Source organism: Chelmon rostratus, chromosome 19 (assembly GCF_017976325.1).
Source record: "Chelmon rostratus isolate fCheRos1 chromosome 19, fCheRos1.pri, whole genome shotgun sequence".
Taxonomy (NCBI): Eukaryota; Metazoa; Chordata; class Actinopteri; order Chaetodontiformes; family Chaetodontidae; genus Chelmon; species Chelmon rostratus.
In genome coordinates, this window is record NC_055676.1 from 16,134,005 (window position 1) to 16,148,911 (window position 14,907).

Genomic DNA, 14,907 nt, shown 5'->3' on the forward strand with positions numbered 1-14,907 from the left:
GTGACTGTCTACCATACTGTGTGATACCATCTGACATGCTGAGCTAAAGACTAATTTTCATTCACTAAATGCCTCTGTACATTCATTCGACTATAAAGAATAACTGGCACTGTCCCACATGGACAGAATAGCACCAGCTGCCACTGCATACATCCTCGCTGTTTACTGAGCCATAGAATTGGTCCTAGATGAAAGGATTTCATGGCCATACCCATGTGTGCAAGGAAGGGCTGTATAATGTGTTTTGTTGAAGATTACCCAATCACACTTTGATTCATTCTCAACAGTGTTCTTTGCTTTTGCCTTGTCAATTAAGTAAACACACATAAAATGTCAGATTAAGGCAGGAATAATGAATGTGCATCCATTTGTGTAACGCACTCAATGCTAGCCTACCCACCAGATTGTCCATGTCAGTTCTGGAGAGCATATACGTCCTCATGTTGGCGTTCTGGTGGAGGAGGGTGTACAGTAGTAGGGTGGCCTGGTCTGAGCGCTGCTGCTCACACAGTGCTGTGTACAGACTGTTGAAATTGATCTGGAAAGTGTGAGGTTGCTCCACGGACATCGACGAAGTGTCTACATGGGCAGAGGTGAACATGATCATATTTCATTAATTCATTACCCTCTGGTTCATGTCATAGAACAACCCTCAACTATGGACAATTGGATTAAAATAAACAAATGCATTACCTTGTGTGTTTCTGAAACAAGTAATAGCTTGGCGGTAGGGGTTGGGCCAGTGAGGTCCATCTGTCAGATTGGCTAGGACCAACAGTAACAGAAGGCTTTGATTGGACAAAGGCAAGGGGTCGTGTTCTTGGTCTATCCGGGCTTTGCTGCCAGCTCCACCCAATGTGAAGACACTCCACAGCCCACCTGGAGACGAAAAGACACATAAATAGATATATGCACACTTACAAACATAAAGATACACAAAACAAGTCTTATTTCTGCAACCTGCAATAGTGGATTTTTTGGATATTTGGGGGTAGCAGGAACAACATCGACATATCATCACCTGTGAAGAGGTGAACTCTATTTGCAGACCCTACAGCTACAGAGCAACATAAGCATTTGTTTGGAGTCATGCTCCTCTCTTTTTCCTCTGTTTTTGGTCTCTACCAATTCCTAAGGGAAATATTTGGGGGGGGGGGTTGCTGCTAAATACCACAATACGTTCACCAGTTATTTGCTAAGAATGTTTGTGTGTTGTTTGGTGTTGAGAAGGTAGTGCACAGTGGGTTTTTAGAGCTGTTTTTGCTGAAAACAGCTGCCTGCTGCAGCAAAAACTACGCTATGGGAGCGGTGAGAGTGAACTGAAACAGTTAAGTTACTGATGGACAGCTGACACACAATGAGCTGAACCTCACTATAAAGCTCAGTGAAGCCGAGGTGTGCTTCAGATTCAAGGGATAAATCTCTGTATGTTCATCAATATGAGCGACCTCTTCCATATTGGCACACTGTTTACACACTGTCACATTTCAAACTTGCTTATTCTTAAAATATTGACTATAATCGTTTTAAGTACAGGAAAGTATTTCATGTCTGTACCCTCTAACATATCTCCCATGGTGTTGTCTAGGTTTCAGCACAGAGTTTCAGTACTGGTCTGAGAAATGGAACAGTTTCAGTACAACAGATGGGTAATCTGTGTAGGATCGTCTAATGAAGAGCAGTCAGATTGTGTATGTCAACCTCTTTATAGAAAGCACTAAAGTATTCACACAACTTGCAGCTCTTCCGCGTTATAACTGATTTAAGCTTCATGGGGAAATGAATGCAAGAGAGTATGTGCAGTCAAACTGATGTAATCAAGGCCAAAACGGCCACAATGGAGTCACGCACGATGGTTTGCAGCACCTGAAATTTGAAACAACATAGACGGCGCCACAGAACAAAGAGAAACTAGAACTACTGGCCAGCTGGAGTGAGGTTCGTTTTTCTTGTTTGGGGATGAGAGGGAGCCGAATTTCCTACAGAGCCTCTGAAGTGCTGGTGCTTTCAGGGCGTCACGAGAAGCATGAACACCAAGGTACACAGATGACAGTCTCTGGCTCCTGCACGTCTAGCCACATAGAAGGCACGAACCAAGCACTAGTGAGAGGCAGAGTGAGTGTGCTGCAGGCCCACACTGATCAAGCTACTGAATTTGAGGAAGAGCCAAGTAGATTTGTTGCCATCTAGTGGCCAAGGATGGAAGAGCAGATCACTTCTCTGACTGAATTTGCACAGGCTCTCCTAGGAATGAGAATGTCACTAAGTCAACCTGATCCATCCAACTATGACACACTCACATCGTCAGTTTGCTTGGTTGCTGAACCAAAGATTTAAGCGAGGTGAACAAGGAGACATTAGTTAAAACATTACAGGGATGAAATTATGCATGTGACACTTTGCTACAAAAAAATTAAGTTAAGGAGAAAATGGGAGGTTACATCCCAGTATATTATCCTTGCACAGTTTTGAAAGGAAGGACACAGAATAAAGGAAAAACTTATATAATACAAAATACATGAAGTAAAAGCTGTCCATGTACTTTCTCTCAAAGAGTTTTTTTGAGCAACATGTGACTGTTTAAAATCTTCTTAACGTCAATGGTTTACATGTTGGTTTGCCTCTAAACTCACTAATGGCTAATAAAGACCTACTCCAGCACTCAGTCTGACTTTGTGTGTACAAATGTGACTGCAATTTCAGCAAGGAAGGGAATGAATTTGTTTATATTTGAGCAAAGGGGGATCAACAACAAAAAGAAATCCCCAAGAGAGAACTGACACAATTTTCACCGGTCAGTCTGTCTCTCTCGCCCCACACACGAATCTCGTCTTTCCATCTACTGCTCAGAAAGAGAAGTGAGTGTGAGAGTGTGAGAGAAAACAAGATCTGGAGGGAGAGGGCCAAGTTGTGACGGAGCCCTGTTCATCTCATCACTGGCACCACAGTGACTAGCCCGACAGTGTCAGAAAGCCCGGTCTGGCAGCCACATTTCCTGCTCTCTCTCTCTCTCTGTCTCTCTCTCTCTCTCACACACACACACACACAAACACACTCACTCATACACTCACACACACACACTCACTCATACACACACACACACTCACTCATACGCTCACACACTCACACAGCTCTATTTTACCTTAGTGGGTGCTGTTTGTTATCCGTCTGGCTTGGTTCCCTCTGCCTGTCTGCCTGCCCACCACATAAACCCAATAACGCTACACTGCTTAGGCTTCTCCGGCTCTGGCCAGCCGCCCAGTGGAAAAAGAGGAGGAGGACACGAAGAGGAGGAAAGGGAAGGGGAAAGTGAGGAAAAGAGAAGGTCACACGCGGACACAGACGCTGGCAAGCTGAAATCAGAATCTGGGCTTTAGGACTCGGGGGCAGTGAAGGCATCGTACTGTGAAACACGCAACACAACTTCCCACACAAGTCTTTTACTTTACTTGAGTCTGTATCCACAAAACAACTTTTGAAACCATCTCTGAAATGGCCGATACATCTCTACAGGTCTCTTAACAATATCTGAACACTGTAGGTGCTAATCAAAAACAATTAAAACAAGCTCATAAACAGTTTCAGCAACAGAAAATGAGCTTTCAATGTTCGACTAAGCCTTGGTTTTAGGACAGAAGGCTGTGATGTCCAAATTGTAGCCTTACATAGGAGTGTAAGTGAATTACCATTCACAATAACATCGAAACATTTTTAATATGATAAGTAAGTATATGAGTTGAGTATGAGGAGGGCCAAAAATCCTGCGAAGAGAGCACAACAGCTATTGTGAGTTCTAAGCCAAGCAGACAAACTACATTGGCTCAGCATAGCATCGCCAACTCTTTGGCAAGTTGTACTCTGTTTTTTGTAATATTGTCAAGAATACCATTATTGCAGAAATACACTGACTATTGTGAAATTGTTTTAGGGCCATGTTGCCCACCACTAGTCTTACATAATGACCCCCGACATCAGACATGACTGCTGGCAAAAAGTCAATATCTGTTTTCAAATTAAAATATCAACACACAATCAAATATGTGCCAAATGCTGTGACGCAGGCAGAAAAGCCTGTCCTCTCGAGTCACATCTGCACCCTGACAGCTTCTTCGCCTGATCCTGACCCCGTACCAAATCCTGATTAACATAATGGGTATCATCACACACACACATGAAAAGTTGTGATCACCAAAAACAGAATAACATCACCTAGGAAATATGAATGTCTGCAAAATCTTATGCCAATCCATAAAAGGAAAAGTGAAGGGATCATCAGTTTGAATTGATCCAATGGGCAACATGAATACCCGTACAACATTTCACAGCAATTCAATAGGTTGTTCAATAGTTGTTGAGATATTATAGTGTGGACCAGCAGACCAACATTGTCATCAATGGAGCCATGTCACTAGAATAATAAATATATACATCACCAATGTATATATACATCAGCAAAAGAGACTAAATGTCTGTGAAATACGTTAAACATCTGCTTTTCCATTTCACCTGTGCCACAAAATACACTTCAACACCATTGTGAACATCTCAGTGGCCTGTGGAGACACTAGACAAGGCAGCTGAGGTGGGAGATATTTTCTCATAGTTACACATGAGAACATACGCTTCAGTGCAGACAGAGATGTGAACGCCCGGTGAACAGAGACAGACAGAATGTGCTACTTACTTATTTACTTGCATAACAGTGAATGAATTATGACATCAGGGCTTCAGGCCAATGTCTTGGCCAAGCACACAGATACACATGCTGATACACACACACACAGACACAAGTACTTCAAACTTGTGATGATTATCCAGAAATGCACATGGGGAAACAGGCTGTACAAACAATAAACATACACACAATTCTGATAATCTCACACAAAATATATGCTCAAAGCATTTTTACCCAAACCAAAGCCCTTCGAACATAAACTGCAAAACATGAGAACATTCCATGGATGTAGAATGGTTTCGTAACAAATTATTATAATAAAAAGCTATCACTAAATCATTAAACGTATCTTCCAATACCCTTTCCCAAGTGTGCCATACTAATGAGGCCCCAACCCACATACTGCACATGAAGACATAACAAGGTGTCTACTGTCTGTTGCACCAGGTGACAGAGTTACTGTTAGCTTCTCCATGGCAATAATAAGACATGAGGATTGAACGCTCACTATTTTTGTGTGTGTCTGCATATAGGCACAAGGAAGACTCAAGCATTAATGTGTGTGTTTGTGTGTGTGTGTGTGTGTATGTTAAAAGTTACAGGAAAACACACAAAAGTAAATGTGAAAGGAGAGGAGCTTAATGTACAGTAGAGCAGGATGAAGGAGGAAGAAGAAGAATTACGTTATTATTCCCCTTGGGGGAAATTAATTTTTTTTTCTCCAGTTTTATATTCTTTATACACACATCAGCCTGAAATACACACACACACACACACACACACACACACACAGACATGCAGGTGTGGTGGAGAGATGAGAGTGATGGAGTTGCCACACAGTCAGACACCCACCCGAGCAGTTAGAGATTTGGTGGAGGACACCTCAGCAGTGCCCAGGAGGTGAACTGACACCCCTCAAGCCACCAGTCTACACTCCATATGGGCTAAGTTGAACCGGAAGTTCCGGATCCCAAGCCAAGTCCCAACACACCCAAGGAGAGAAGAGGACAGGAGAGCTGTGTAGAGCGGAGTAGAACAGAATAAGTAAGAGTCGAGTCTAATCAAGTCGAACAGAGGAAAGCAGAGCAGAGTGCAGAACAGAGGAGAGTGGAGTCGGATAGAGTAGATGAGAGGAGAGGAGCGTGAAGTTTACTATAGGCGAGGACAGGAGACGAGAGCAGGCAAAAAAAGTTCTGAGTTGCCAGTTTGGGTGATAATCCCCCCTGCAGACGCTTGCTCAGACTCAGACAGCAGAGTGTGTAAAAGCAAGAGGAGAAGAGACATCCACCCCCCCCGCCCCCCCAGACATTAAAATGCCGACAGTAATCAAGCACTGCTTTGCTTTGCCAATGACCAGCGTTTGGTTCTGGAGGAAATCCAGACTGTCTCTGAATGTGAGTGTGCAAGCATGAGTGATTTTACATGCTATTAATATGCAGAATTTTGATTTCTATAAAAAGGAAGGTAATGTAAAGGAAGTTGTATATGCTACCACTTTGAGTTTTAGAGGTTTGTTGTGCATTATGCGTATAGTTCTAGGCAGTCATCCACCATCAGCATCAAAATTAATTAATACACTCCAGATTATTTTGTGATCAAAATTTAAGATGGGACCAGTTTTAAATGACCTCACAACAATAATGTACAATAACCTTGACATATGAACATAATGCAAACGTCCGTACACTGAGATTACATGACTCAAGCATGTTTCAGGGGTCAATAATTTATTCTAATGCTGTGGGGAAATTAATGGAAACCAATGGATACCTAAGGATTTGTAGTAAAACATGCAAAACCACTGTTGTGCTCCTTTAAATGGGCACTCCAATGAAGCTGTGTTGAACTGCGAGTTAGAAGACTCACAACAGACAGATTTAAAGAAAAATAGCAAAAATTAAAGTAGAAGGTGGTTGACTTTTAGTCCTTGGTCAAACTTCACAGATGCTGGTTCCTAAATTTCCCATATCTGAATCCAAGTGAATGCCCAGTTTGATACACAGAGGTTATTTTCTGAGACCTGACAAAGGTCCTCCAGAGCTACAGAAGACATCTATTTTCACAGGCGTTAAGATACTAACAATGACTAGTAAACCAATCTTTAATGTGTAAACTTTGAGTTCCCCTTAAACTAGCTGAATATTTTACTCATCCTGCAAACTTAAAGACATTCAGCTGATATTTACTGTGACACACCCACGCATACACCCATTTTAAACACACAAATTAAAACGTACTTGTGTACTCTGTCAAGCCCTGATGACTGTGTGCATACGAGACAGAGAGACAGAGAGACAGAGAAAGAAAACAAGTGTTGTTTCTGAGCTTGGAGCATAAGAGAGCTTGTGTCTTTGTTGGTCTGTGCGTGTGTGTATAAGGGAGGCGGCTGCAGACAGACAGGCTCTAGGGGATTACAGAACAGGACAGGGCACCATAACTCATCGGGCCGATCACTGGCCACAGACAGACAGGCTGGGGTGAATGCTGATGGCTCACTGATAGGAATCTGCCACCAACGACCGACAAAGAGCATTTATCTGCGGGGGAAACCCAGCCCTATTCTCTCACTCAAACAAACATGCATTACACACAAACACACAGCACATTACCAATCTAATACACACGTACTCTGTTCATTTTTGACTCATCACTTTCATCCACGCTGCCATGGCTGTCAGCATGGCTTGCACTTTCATTTCTCAGATTAATCATATTTATCGCTCACTGGCTCCAAGGAAAAAAGGCAGAAAGTCTCAATTCTCTCTCTCTCTCTTTTTTTTCAAGCTGTCTGGCTCTTATTTTTGTAATTCATTGGTATAATTTATGATAACATTTCAACTCATCAGCTTCATTTTGATCACTGGTTTAAAGGTGACCACAATTTTGACATCACTACAATAATAGTGCAACACGAGTCGTAAAAATAATTGAGATTTAAACCCCAAAGTTCAATCATATGATCTAAGTTAATGGTTCATTAAGTTAAGTGTTGCACTCCTTAAGGGAATCCAATATAAAGGGGTCACGAGATGATTAACAGGATAACAAAGCAGAGCAAATATTTCTCTTACACAACATTAGGTTGACTTTTTTCTGATTTCCCTCTATTTCATTGTGAAATACTGCATAATTTCTGTATTTGAATCCCCTAAAAATCATTTATCATTAAAATAAAACAATCTTAGCAGGGACAAAGCTCTTTGATTGAACTGCCTGCCAATAATGTTGACACTTAGGCAATAAGTAACATGTTACCAGGATAAATGTGAATAAATCAATACATTTTTCCTTAGCTGCGCTGTTGTGGTTTCCTTTTGTGTTGTTTGTGTGTGGATGTGTGTACACGTACTTGCCACCCCAGATGCCAGGCCATAAAGTAGGCCTCCCTCATCTTTTGGCTCAAAGATGTGGGTTGCTGGAGGTGGACATTTCTCCTGCCTGATGAAGTTATAGAGCAGGGTCTTCACCAGTCGACTGGTTAAACACAAACTGGGGAAAAGAGAAACAAGTGGAAAGAGAGGGAAAGAAGTTCAAGAAGACAGCAAGATTATCAAGCATGTTAAATATCTGCGACATTAAGGAACAGGATATCATCAGTGGCCTTGCACCACAGTCACAGGAAATTTCACATGGATTAACATCTGCAGTGCCATCAGTTTCATTGTTTACTTTCATATTCAGTGCTTATCCTACACAGGTACACAGGTCTTAATAGACAAAAGCAGCAACGTCAGCAGATATAAAATCTAAGAAGACAGCACTAGCTGTAATTTTATCTTAATCAACATAAATGCTTTTATTACATCAATAAATGATACAACTGCATTCTGTACTATAATTTTGCTTATGTGCAAATTGATGAGTGTCCAGTTTAGCGCCTACTGACTTGGTGAGCTTCTGAACCATAATTCTTTCTAAAGATTTTCATCAAAATAAGTGTTAGGGCTACAAAAAGATAATAATTCTATAATAGATAATATTGGACAATTGCTTTCATTTTAAAACTGTTATATTTTAAATATTCTAGTTCTGAATTTCTATTTTATATTCATGATTCTTGATTGTTGCAGTACTTTTTTCTGACCATGTTCATTGTGAACATTATGCACCATAATACCAAAGCATATTACTTATATGAAAAAAAGTACTTGACATTAACACTATTTCTGATTCTGAGCTAAGCTCAAAAATAAGAGCCCAGAGGTCTTCTGGTCTTGTATATCTGTGTAGAAGTATCTGATCTTGTAGCATTCCTCTGATTTAAATGTTCAGAGGTGTTACTCACCTGCTCGACAGAAACATCACTTCTATCTAACTACATACAAATTGAAGTAAAAATGTGAGTGCAACAATTTTAATTATTGCTTTATCAAACCTGGAGAAAAAAAATGTTAGGTCAGTTGCAAGTCAGCCTCACTGTGAGCCAGTAATGCTTTCTGAGTGGTCGACAATTCATTCATCCCCTTCATACTGTAATAAAAAGCACAGCTCAGACACAGGACTCCTTCTTACATGTCGTGTAAGTCCATATCAGGTGTCAATTTGAGACTCTAAATGCTTAAAACTGGTGATGTATAACGTCCAATATGACTGCTTTTTCAACAGACCAAATTGTAATGCCATTTTAGATCGCCTTCTAATCTGTTTTGCCAACATCAGCTGCTTGGAAGCCTTTCTTCAGCTCCATGGCAATTAATCCAAAGTGCTCTCGTTTGGCTCTTATGCTATGAGAGCCCTAAAAGAAAATTACTTCCATCCTCTGTCTGTCCATCTTAACTGCACTACGAGACTTCAAGATGCATTCAGTGTTGAAACATCTTTCTGAAGTTATTCGTATTCAAGATGACACTGAATAAAAAATTGAGTTCAAACTGTTTAAAAGTAGGGGTCAATATCAGAAGGTTGACTGCTGACAGTTTATTTATTTTATTGATCTTATCACATTTTAATTCATGCAGTTTGACTCCTTAGGTCACTTTCCCTCAGAATCACAGACTACGAGGTCACAGTGGAGACAAAGTTCTTGGCTTACTCCATTTGTTTCTTTTTTTTCTTTCGGCATAAACCAAATAACACATGAAGACATTGTTTGGAACATGATGAAATTGACTGGAAGCACAGAGAGAGGCTAACTGTATCAGAGTCTGGATAGAGGAACAGTAGGCTGGATCAGACGGCGTAATATCAGACTGGAGTAGATCCAAAATGATCTGGGCCTGCATTCAAAAAAAGTCGGCAACAGACTGCGGACGACCCAGTTTCAGAGGCAAGTGAGAGCAACTCGTACAGCAGTCGAAATTTTATGAAATTACTCCATCTTCATGTTTGTTGTACATTTTGTACCTCTATTTTTAGCAAACTTGGTTTTGGGGTTAAGGTCGTCTTGGATAAGGATTCAGTTTAACCATATAGTTTGGAGCATGAAGTGAATGGCAGTCTTCCATTGGAGCCCAAACTTGTCTGTCTGTCTGTCTGTCTGTCTGTCTGTCTGTCTGTCTGTCTGTGTTTTCTCACCATCGTCCATTCATGATGTGCTGGTAGATTAATCCATCTCGGAGGATGTCTTTGTGGAAGAGCTGATAGGAGAAGAATACCAGCAGCGTGGTCACTGCTTCAAACAGGATGCTATACGTGATGTCACTACAGGAAAAGACAGATGCATGAAAAGTTAAGGGGAATTAATTATAGTTTCTTGAACCACAACTTCACAATTAAAAATGTACTTATAATAAGACAACGTTGAGATGCAGTTTGCTTGTTCAGCAGGCCTTAAAAAAGAACATCTTTCATTAATGCCACGTTACATTTTGGGATGCTGGTGTGATATGCTGTATCTCACTTGCAATGTTGTGCACATTAGCTCCACTTTATGAAAGGGTGCTAAGGCAATGTGATTCCCAACTGGAATTGGAAATAATCTGAACAGAACACGTTTTAAACTCAGGTTTAAAGGTGACCACAAAGAATCTCTCCCCCCCAAAGCAGATGAAGGTAAAAACAACCTTCTTAAGTCAAACTGTGCACAATGTGTCGAGGTCAAAAAACAAAACAACCAATTCCTCTTTTAAACTGACTATGTTTGACATATACACATAGCTCTTTGTGTCAAGGTTTGAATAATTTAAATATTTGTTATAATTTTTGGGGAGGTTAGGTTAGTCTAAATCTATGGTAGGCTATTTTAACCATGAACACTCATAAATAACTAATCATAAATAATTAATTAAGGAAACATCATGAAACAGAACACAATAAGCAACAAATCTACTGCCTACCTCAAAATATGATATAAAGACTACCGACATCCTTCTTTCTTCTACAATTAAGCCTCAAAAGTGTTTTACCCCAAGCTTACAATTGAAGTACAGACTCCTGGTGGGGATTTGGGGGAGCCATACTAAAAGAATGGTCATATTCCCAGTCAAACCAGGAGCACGTACAGAGGAAGTGGGCCGACGGCCACGAAGTGGAGGAGGGAAGAAAAACAGGTAGAGTCTTGAAGCTTGGAACAATGAATAATGTTGGAATGCTGAACGCATTTACACAAGAGCCAGGGTTTGATGTCCGGGGACAAGAGAAGAGAAGGAGAGAGAAAGAAGGAGATAGAAAGAGAAAGCAGACAGAGAGAGGAAGATGTCAAGAATGACACAACGCAGACAAGGAAAAAGAGAGAGAAAGTGGAAGATGCTGCGTCAAGGAAATACCGATTGTCAGCCATGTTTCTGTGAACTTATTTTGACATTGCCGAGGAGATTTAGTCTGCAGAGACGTACACACTGCATCTTTGTCTCTCTGTGACAGACTGAGTGGCAGGCAGGCAATAATTCCACCATTGATAACCAAATACACTGAAATATTCACTCATTAAAGCAGAGTGTGCTAGCGTGCACACCACCCACAGGGAGTAAAGGCTGATACCATTTTTCAATCATTATGTTCCCTCCTCTCCCACTCATTGGCACTGCTCCTAACCCAACTTTCATTTCAAGCATTTTCTCCTCTTCCAAAATAACTAACACTTTCTCTCTTTCTTTATTTCTGTTAGTCATATCCGCTCTTTTTTTTTTTTTTTTTTTTTTTACTTTGTCCCTTTGTTCATCATGTTGCCAGCTCAGGGCTCCAGCATGTCAGTCTGAACTCTCTGGAAGTCAAACATGTAGACATCTGAGCCCAACCTTGTTTTCTAATGGATTTCAGCTTCCCCTGCTTAGTGAATCAGGGAGCGGATGAGCAAGTGGAGCACGCAAAGAGAGAGTTACAAATACAAACGTTTCACAAACTGCTTTTCATTAACTGCTCAATGACTAACATCCTACACTCTTAAACAACCAACAAATATGAATAAAAACCAGGAACTCAAACTAAATGATGGACTTGCCTGAGAAACTGCACAACAGTTGACAGTACTTGTATTTTTCGTGCAAATATCATGCTGGTAATATAATGTCAAACATGGGATTTTGAACAATTAGCACTGTGACATTAGCGAATGGTTGCATGGGGACAGTCAGGGCTGTGTGAACAACCAAAACTGTGGAAAATGTCATTTTACAGTGTATCAGAATCTTGCATGTCTGACCTTTTTAGTGCACGCAAGACACAATGGGGTGTTTAACCTTCCTTTCTGTTATTCTCTCTCACACACACATGCACACAAGCACTCATACACATATACACAAACAACTGAGATACTTACAGCAGGGGCACTTCAACAATCAGGTGAATGAGGTTGGACAAAAGCTCCTCAAGGAGATCCTGGCCGCCTGTTTCTACACAAGAGGTTGAGGGAGTTATGATATGAGACATATATAGCAGCTCCCTGTTGATCATAGTCAGTGTGTCTTTGCTCCTTCTTACTCCCACTGTACCAGTCCCTCTTTCTATGCTTCCCTTCATCCATATTTCATGCTCACTGTACAGAGGAATAGCACTGATGGAAATTAGCTGACTGGGATGACAGGGCTCCAGCAGGATTCACAAAGTTTAATTCAAGGCTTTTAAGACAAATTTTTTTCAGTACTTCTCAGCAGCATACAACAATAACTCCCAGTGATATAAATAATAAAATTAATGAGACCTGGGCCTGGTTAAATGACAGAAAATAGATGGATGTATTGACCACATTTAAGTTTTTGCTAAAACTCACACTTGCTCATCATAGCACGAATGTGCTGAATGAAACTCCACAAAAAAGGATCAAACAGCCTCCTGCAAACACAATCCACTGTTGTAACAATTCCCCTTTTTAAGTAAATAGGTGTGTCCTGACACCTTACAAAACATTTTATAACTAACATTACTGTCTGCAGCAGGCAAGAGAAAATATCTAAAACGTTTGTAAATTAAATGTAAGACTTTTAAATATCTTCTGAGGCCTTTTGAGGAGACTGTAGTTAAAGCTTTTTCAGACTTTTCCAAGACCTGCAGAAATCCTGCATTATCTTCTCTTTGCCATTTTCAACAAGCTGTAATTAGATCAGTGTCATTTTGCAGGCAAATCACAGAAAGATATTTATATAAGAACCATCCAACATGGCAGATCTAACCCAAGGTCTGTAGGGAGCTGATCTTTTTTCTTGCTTTCCTTTTAATGGTATTTTCATTGTCGCTGCAAATGAGCACCAAAAAAGAGTGAAGTTGTTTACATTCATCAAGGTTGTGAAGAAGGCACACATTTGCCGAGTGTTTATTTAGGGAAAGACAGGGCTCGTGTTTGAGGGCAAAAACTGCTGAAGATGTGCAGACAGTGGGCACAGATTCACACTTTTATTAAAAGAGTCTCTCAGAGACAGCTGATCCAGGTCAGTAGCCAGGGGTATTTGTGCTCAATTAAAAAGCCAATTTCTTATCTCTCTTTAGCTATGCAGGGAAGTGTTGCACATTTGACCCTTGTGACTATATTGTAATAACTCTCATCTTATGAGTGTACTGGGAGGCAAACACTTTCTAGGATGCTGTTCAGATTTCTCAGCAGACGATGTGGATTTCTGTGTAAAAATGATCTTAAGTGGCTTTAAGCATTTTCATAGTCGTCTCAGATACAGCGCTGCTAGTTACCACATATTCACAAAACAAGGTGGACATTCAAAATCAGTTGTAGTGTATCATATGAAGCTTTTTTATGGCCTGACTTCAAGCTCCCTGCAGCACACTCTCCTATCCCAAACAAATGTGTGATGGAGCTCACCTCCACAGGAGCCTGGTGCCCTCTCCTGGTAGGAGAACTGTAGGTGCAGCTCTTCTTCACTCATCTCCCTGATGAACACCTTGAGCAGGCAGCGGATCATGAACAGTGCATTGTGGGCCTGCCAGATAAACAGCTGACTGCGGAGGAGAAACAAAAAAAGGACATCGTGTTCAAGGTCAAACATAAAACTGCATTGTTTTTTCTGGAGGGGGCTGGCTATGTGCTGTTGGTTTATGTCCTAAATTTACCAAGGAAACCTTGGCCGACAGTGTATGTTCTTCAGCAAAACGCTGCATCCCCATTGTGCTACTAAAATAGCGACTCTTCCTCTTTTATCTTGTCTTTTTATATTGCCTTGAGTGTCTTTTACATCTTTTCTTAATGTCTTACATAAAGCGCTTTGAATTATAGCTACTATACAAATAATCTTGCTGAACTTAAGTAATAGCTTTGAAGTTACTGTACATCATACCTCTCTGTAATATGTAAAACTGTGGTGATGGAACAAAAAGAAAATAGTTTTCTCATAACTGCAACCTTTACTTTCACAGCTAAGAATACTGTGAAAATAATGTGGCCTTCACCATAGAATATAATTATACTACTCAAGTTAGTATATATTCACATACGACAGACACAAGATTGGGACAAAGTTGTTGAGAAACTTATGAAGGGGAAAACAGGAAATGATTGGAACCATCTAGTACAAGCCACAATGTTTCACAACCACTAAACGCCACCATGGGGATGTCTAATCAGTCCCACAAATTGCCAATTTGCACATGCAAATTATGTCAGACCCAGAAAATGTAGGTTTGGTTTATGGGACGAAATCTGTTACGAAATGTGAAAGAGATGGGAGTGGATGGGGAGTGATAACTCCAACCTCTAATGATGTTTAATAGAGAACGAGGAGTCCCCACCCGAAGCATTTGGTGACTTGGGCAGGGTCAATCTCTGTGGAAATGGAGTGAGTGCAGAATAATGCCACATGTGTTGATGGTTATACCTCAGCAGCTTTCTCATGGGAAACTACAACCACTTC

The 14,907-nt window shown here is 40.7% G+C and overlaps 1 protein-coding gene across 3 annotated transcripts in view; it reads right to left on the bottom strand.

Moving 5' to 3' along the window:
• The window catches only part of dym (dymeclin), a 54,909-nt gene that overhangs the window by 35,838 nt on the left and 4,164 nt on the right, over positions 1 to 14,907 (bottom strand). For 2 of the 3 annotated variants that reach the window (XM_041960915.1, XM_041960916.1), the window contains exons 5-10: positions 13,863 to 13,999; positions 12,372 to 12,444; positions 10,190 to 10,315; positions 8,025 to 8,164; positions 694 to 879; positions 401 to 579 (exon numbers count right to left, since the gene is read on the bottom strand). In XM_041960915.1, the coding sequence (XP_041816849.1) occupies positions 401 to 579; positions 694 to 879; positions 8,025 to 8,164; positions 10,190 to 10,315; positions 12,372 to 12,444; positions 13,863 to 13,999 (841 nt within the window). The remainder of the gene's footprint in view (positions 1 to 400; positions 580 to 693; positions 880 to 8,024; positions 8,165 to 10,189; positions 10,316 to 12,371; positions 12,445 to 13,862; positions 14,000 to 14,907) is intronic. The other variant, XM_041960917.1, reaches the window with a different exon arrangement.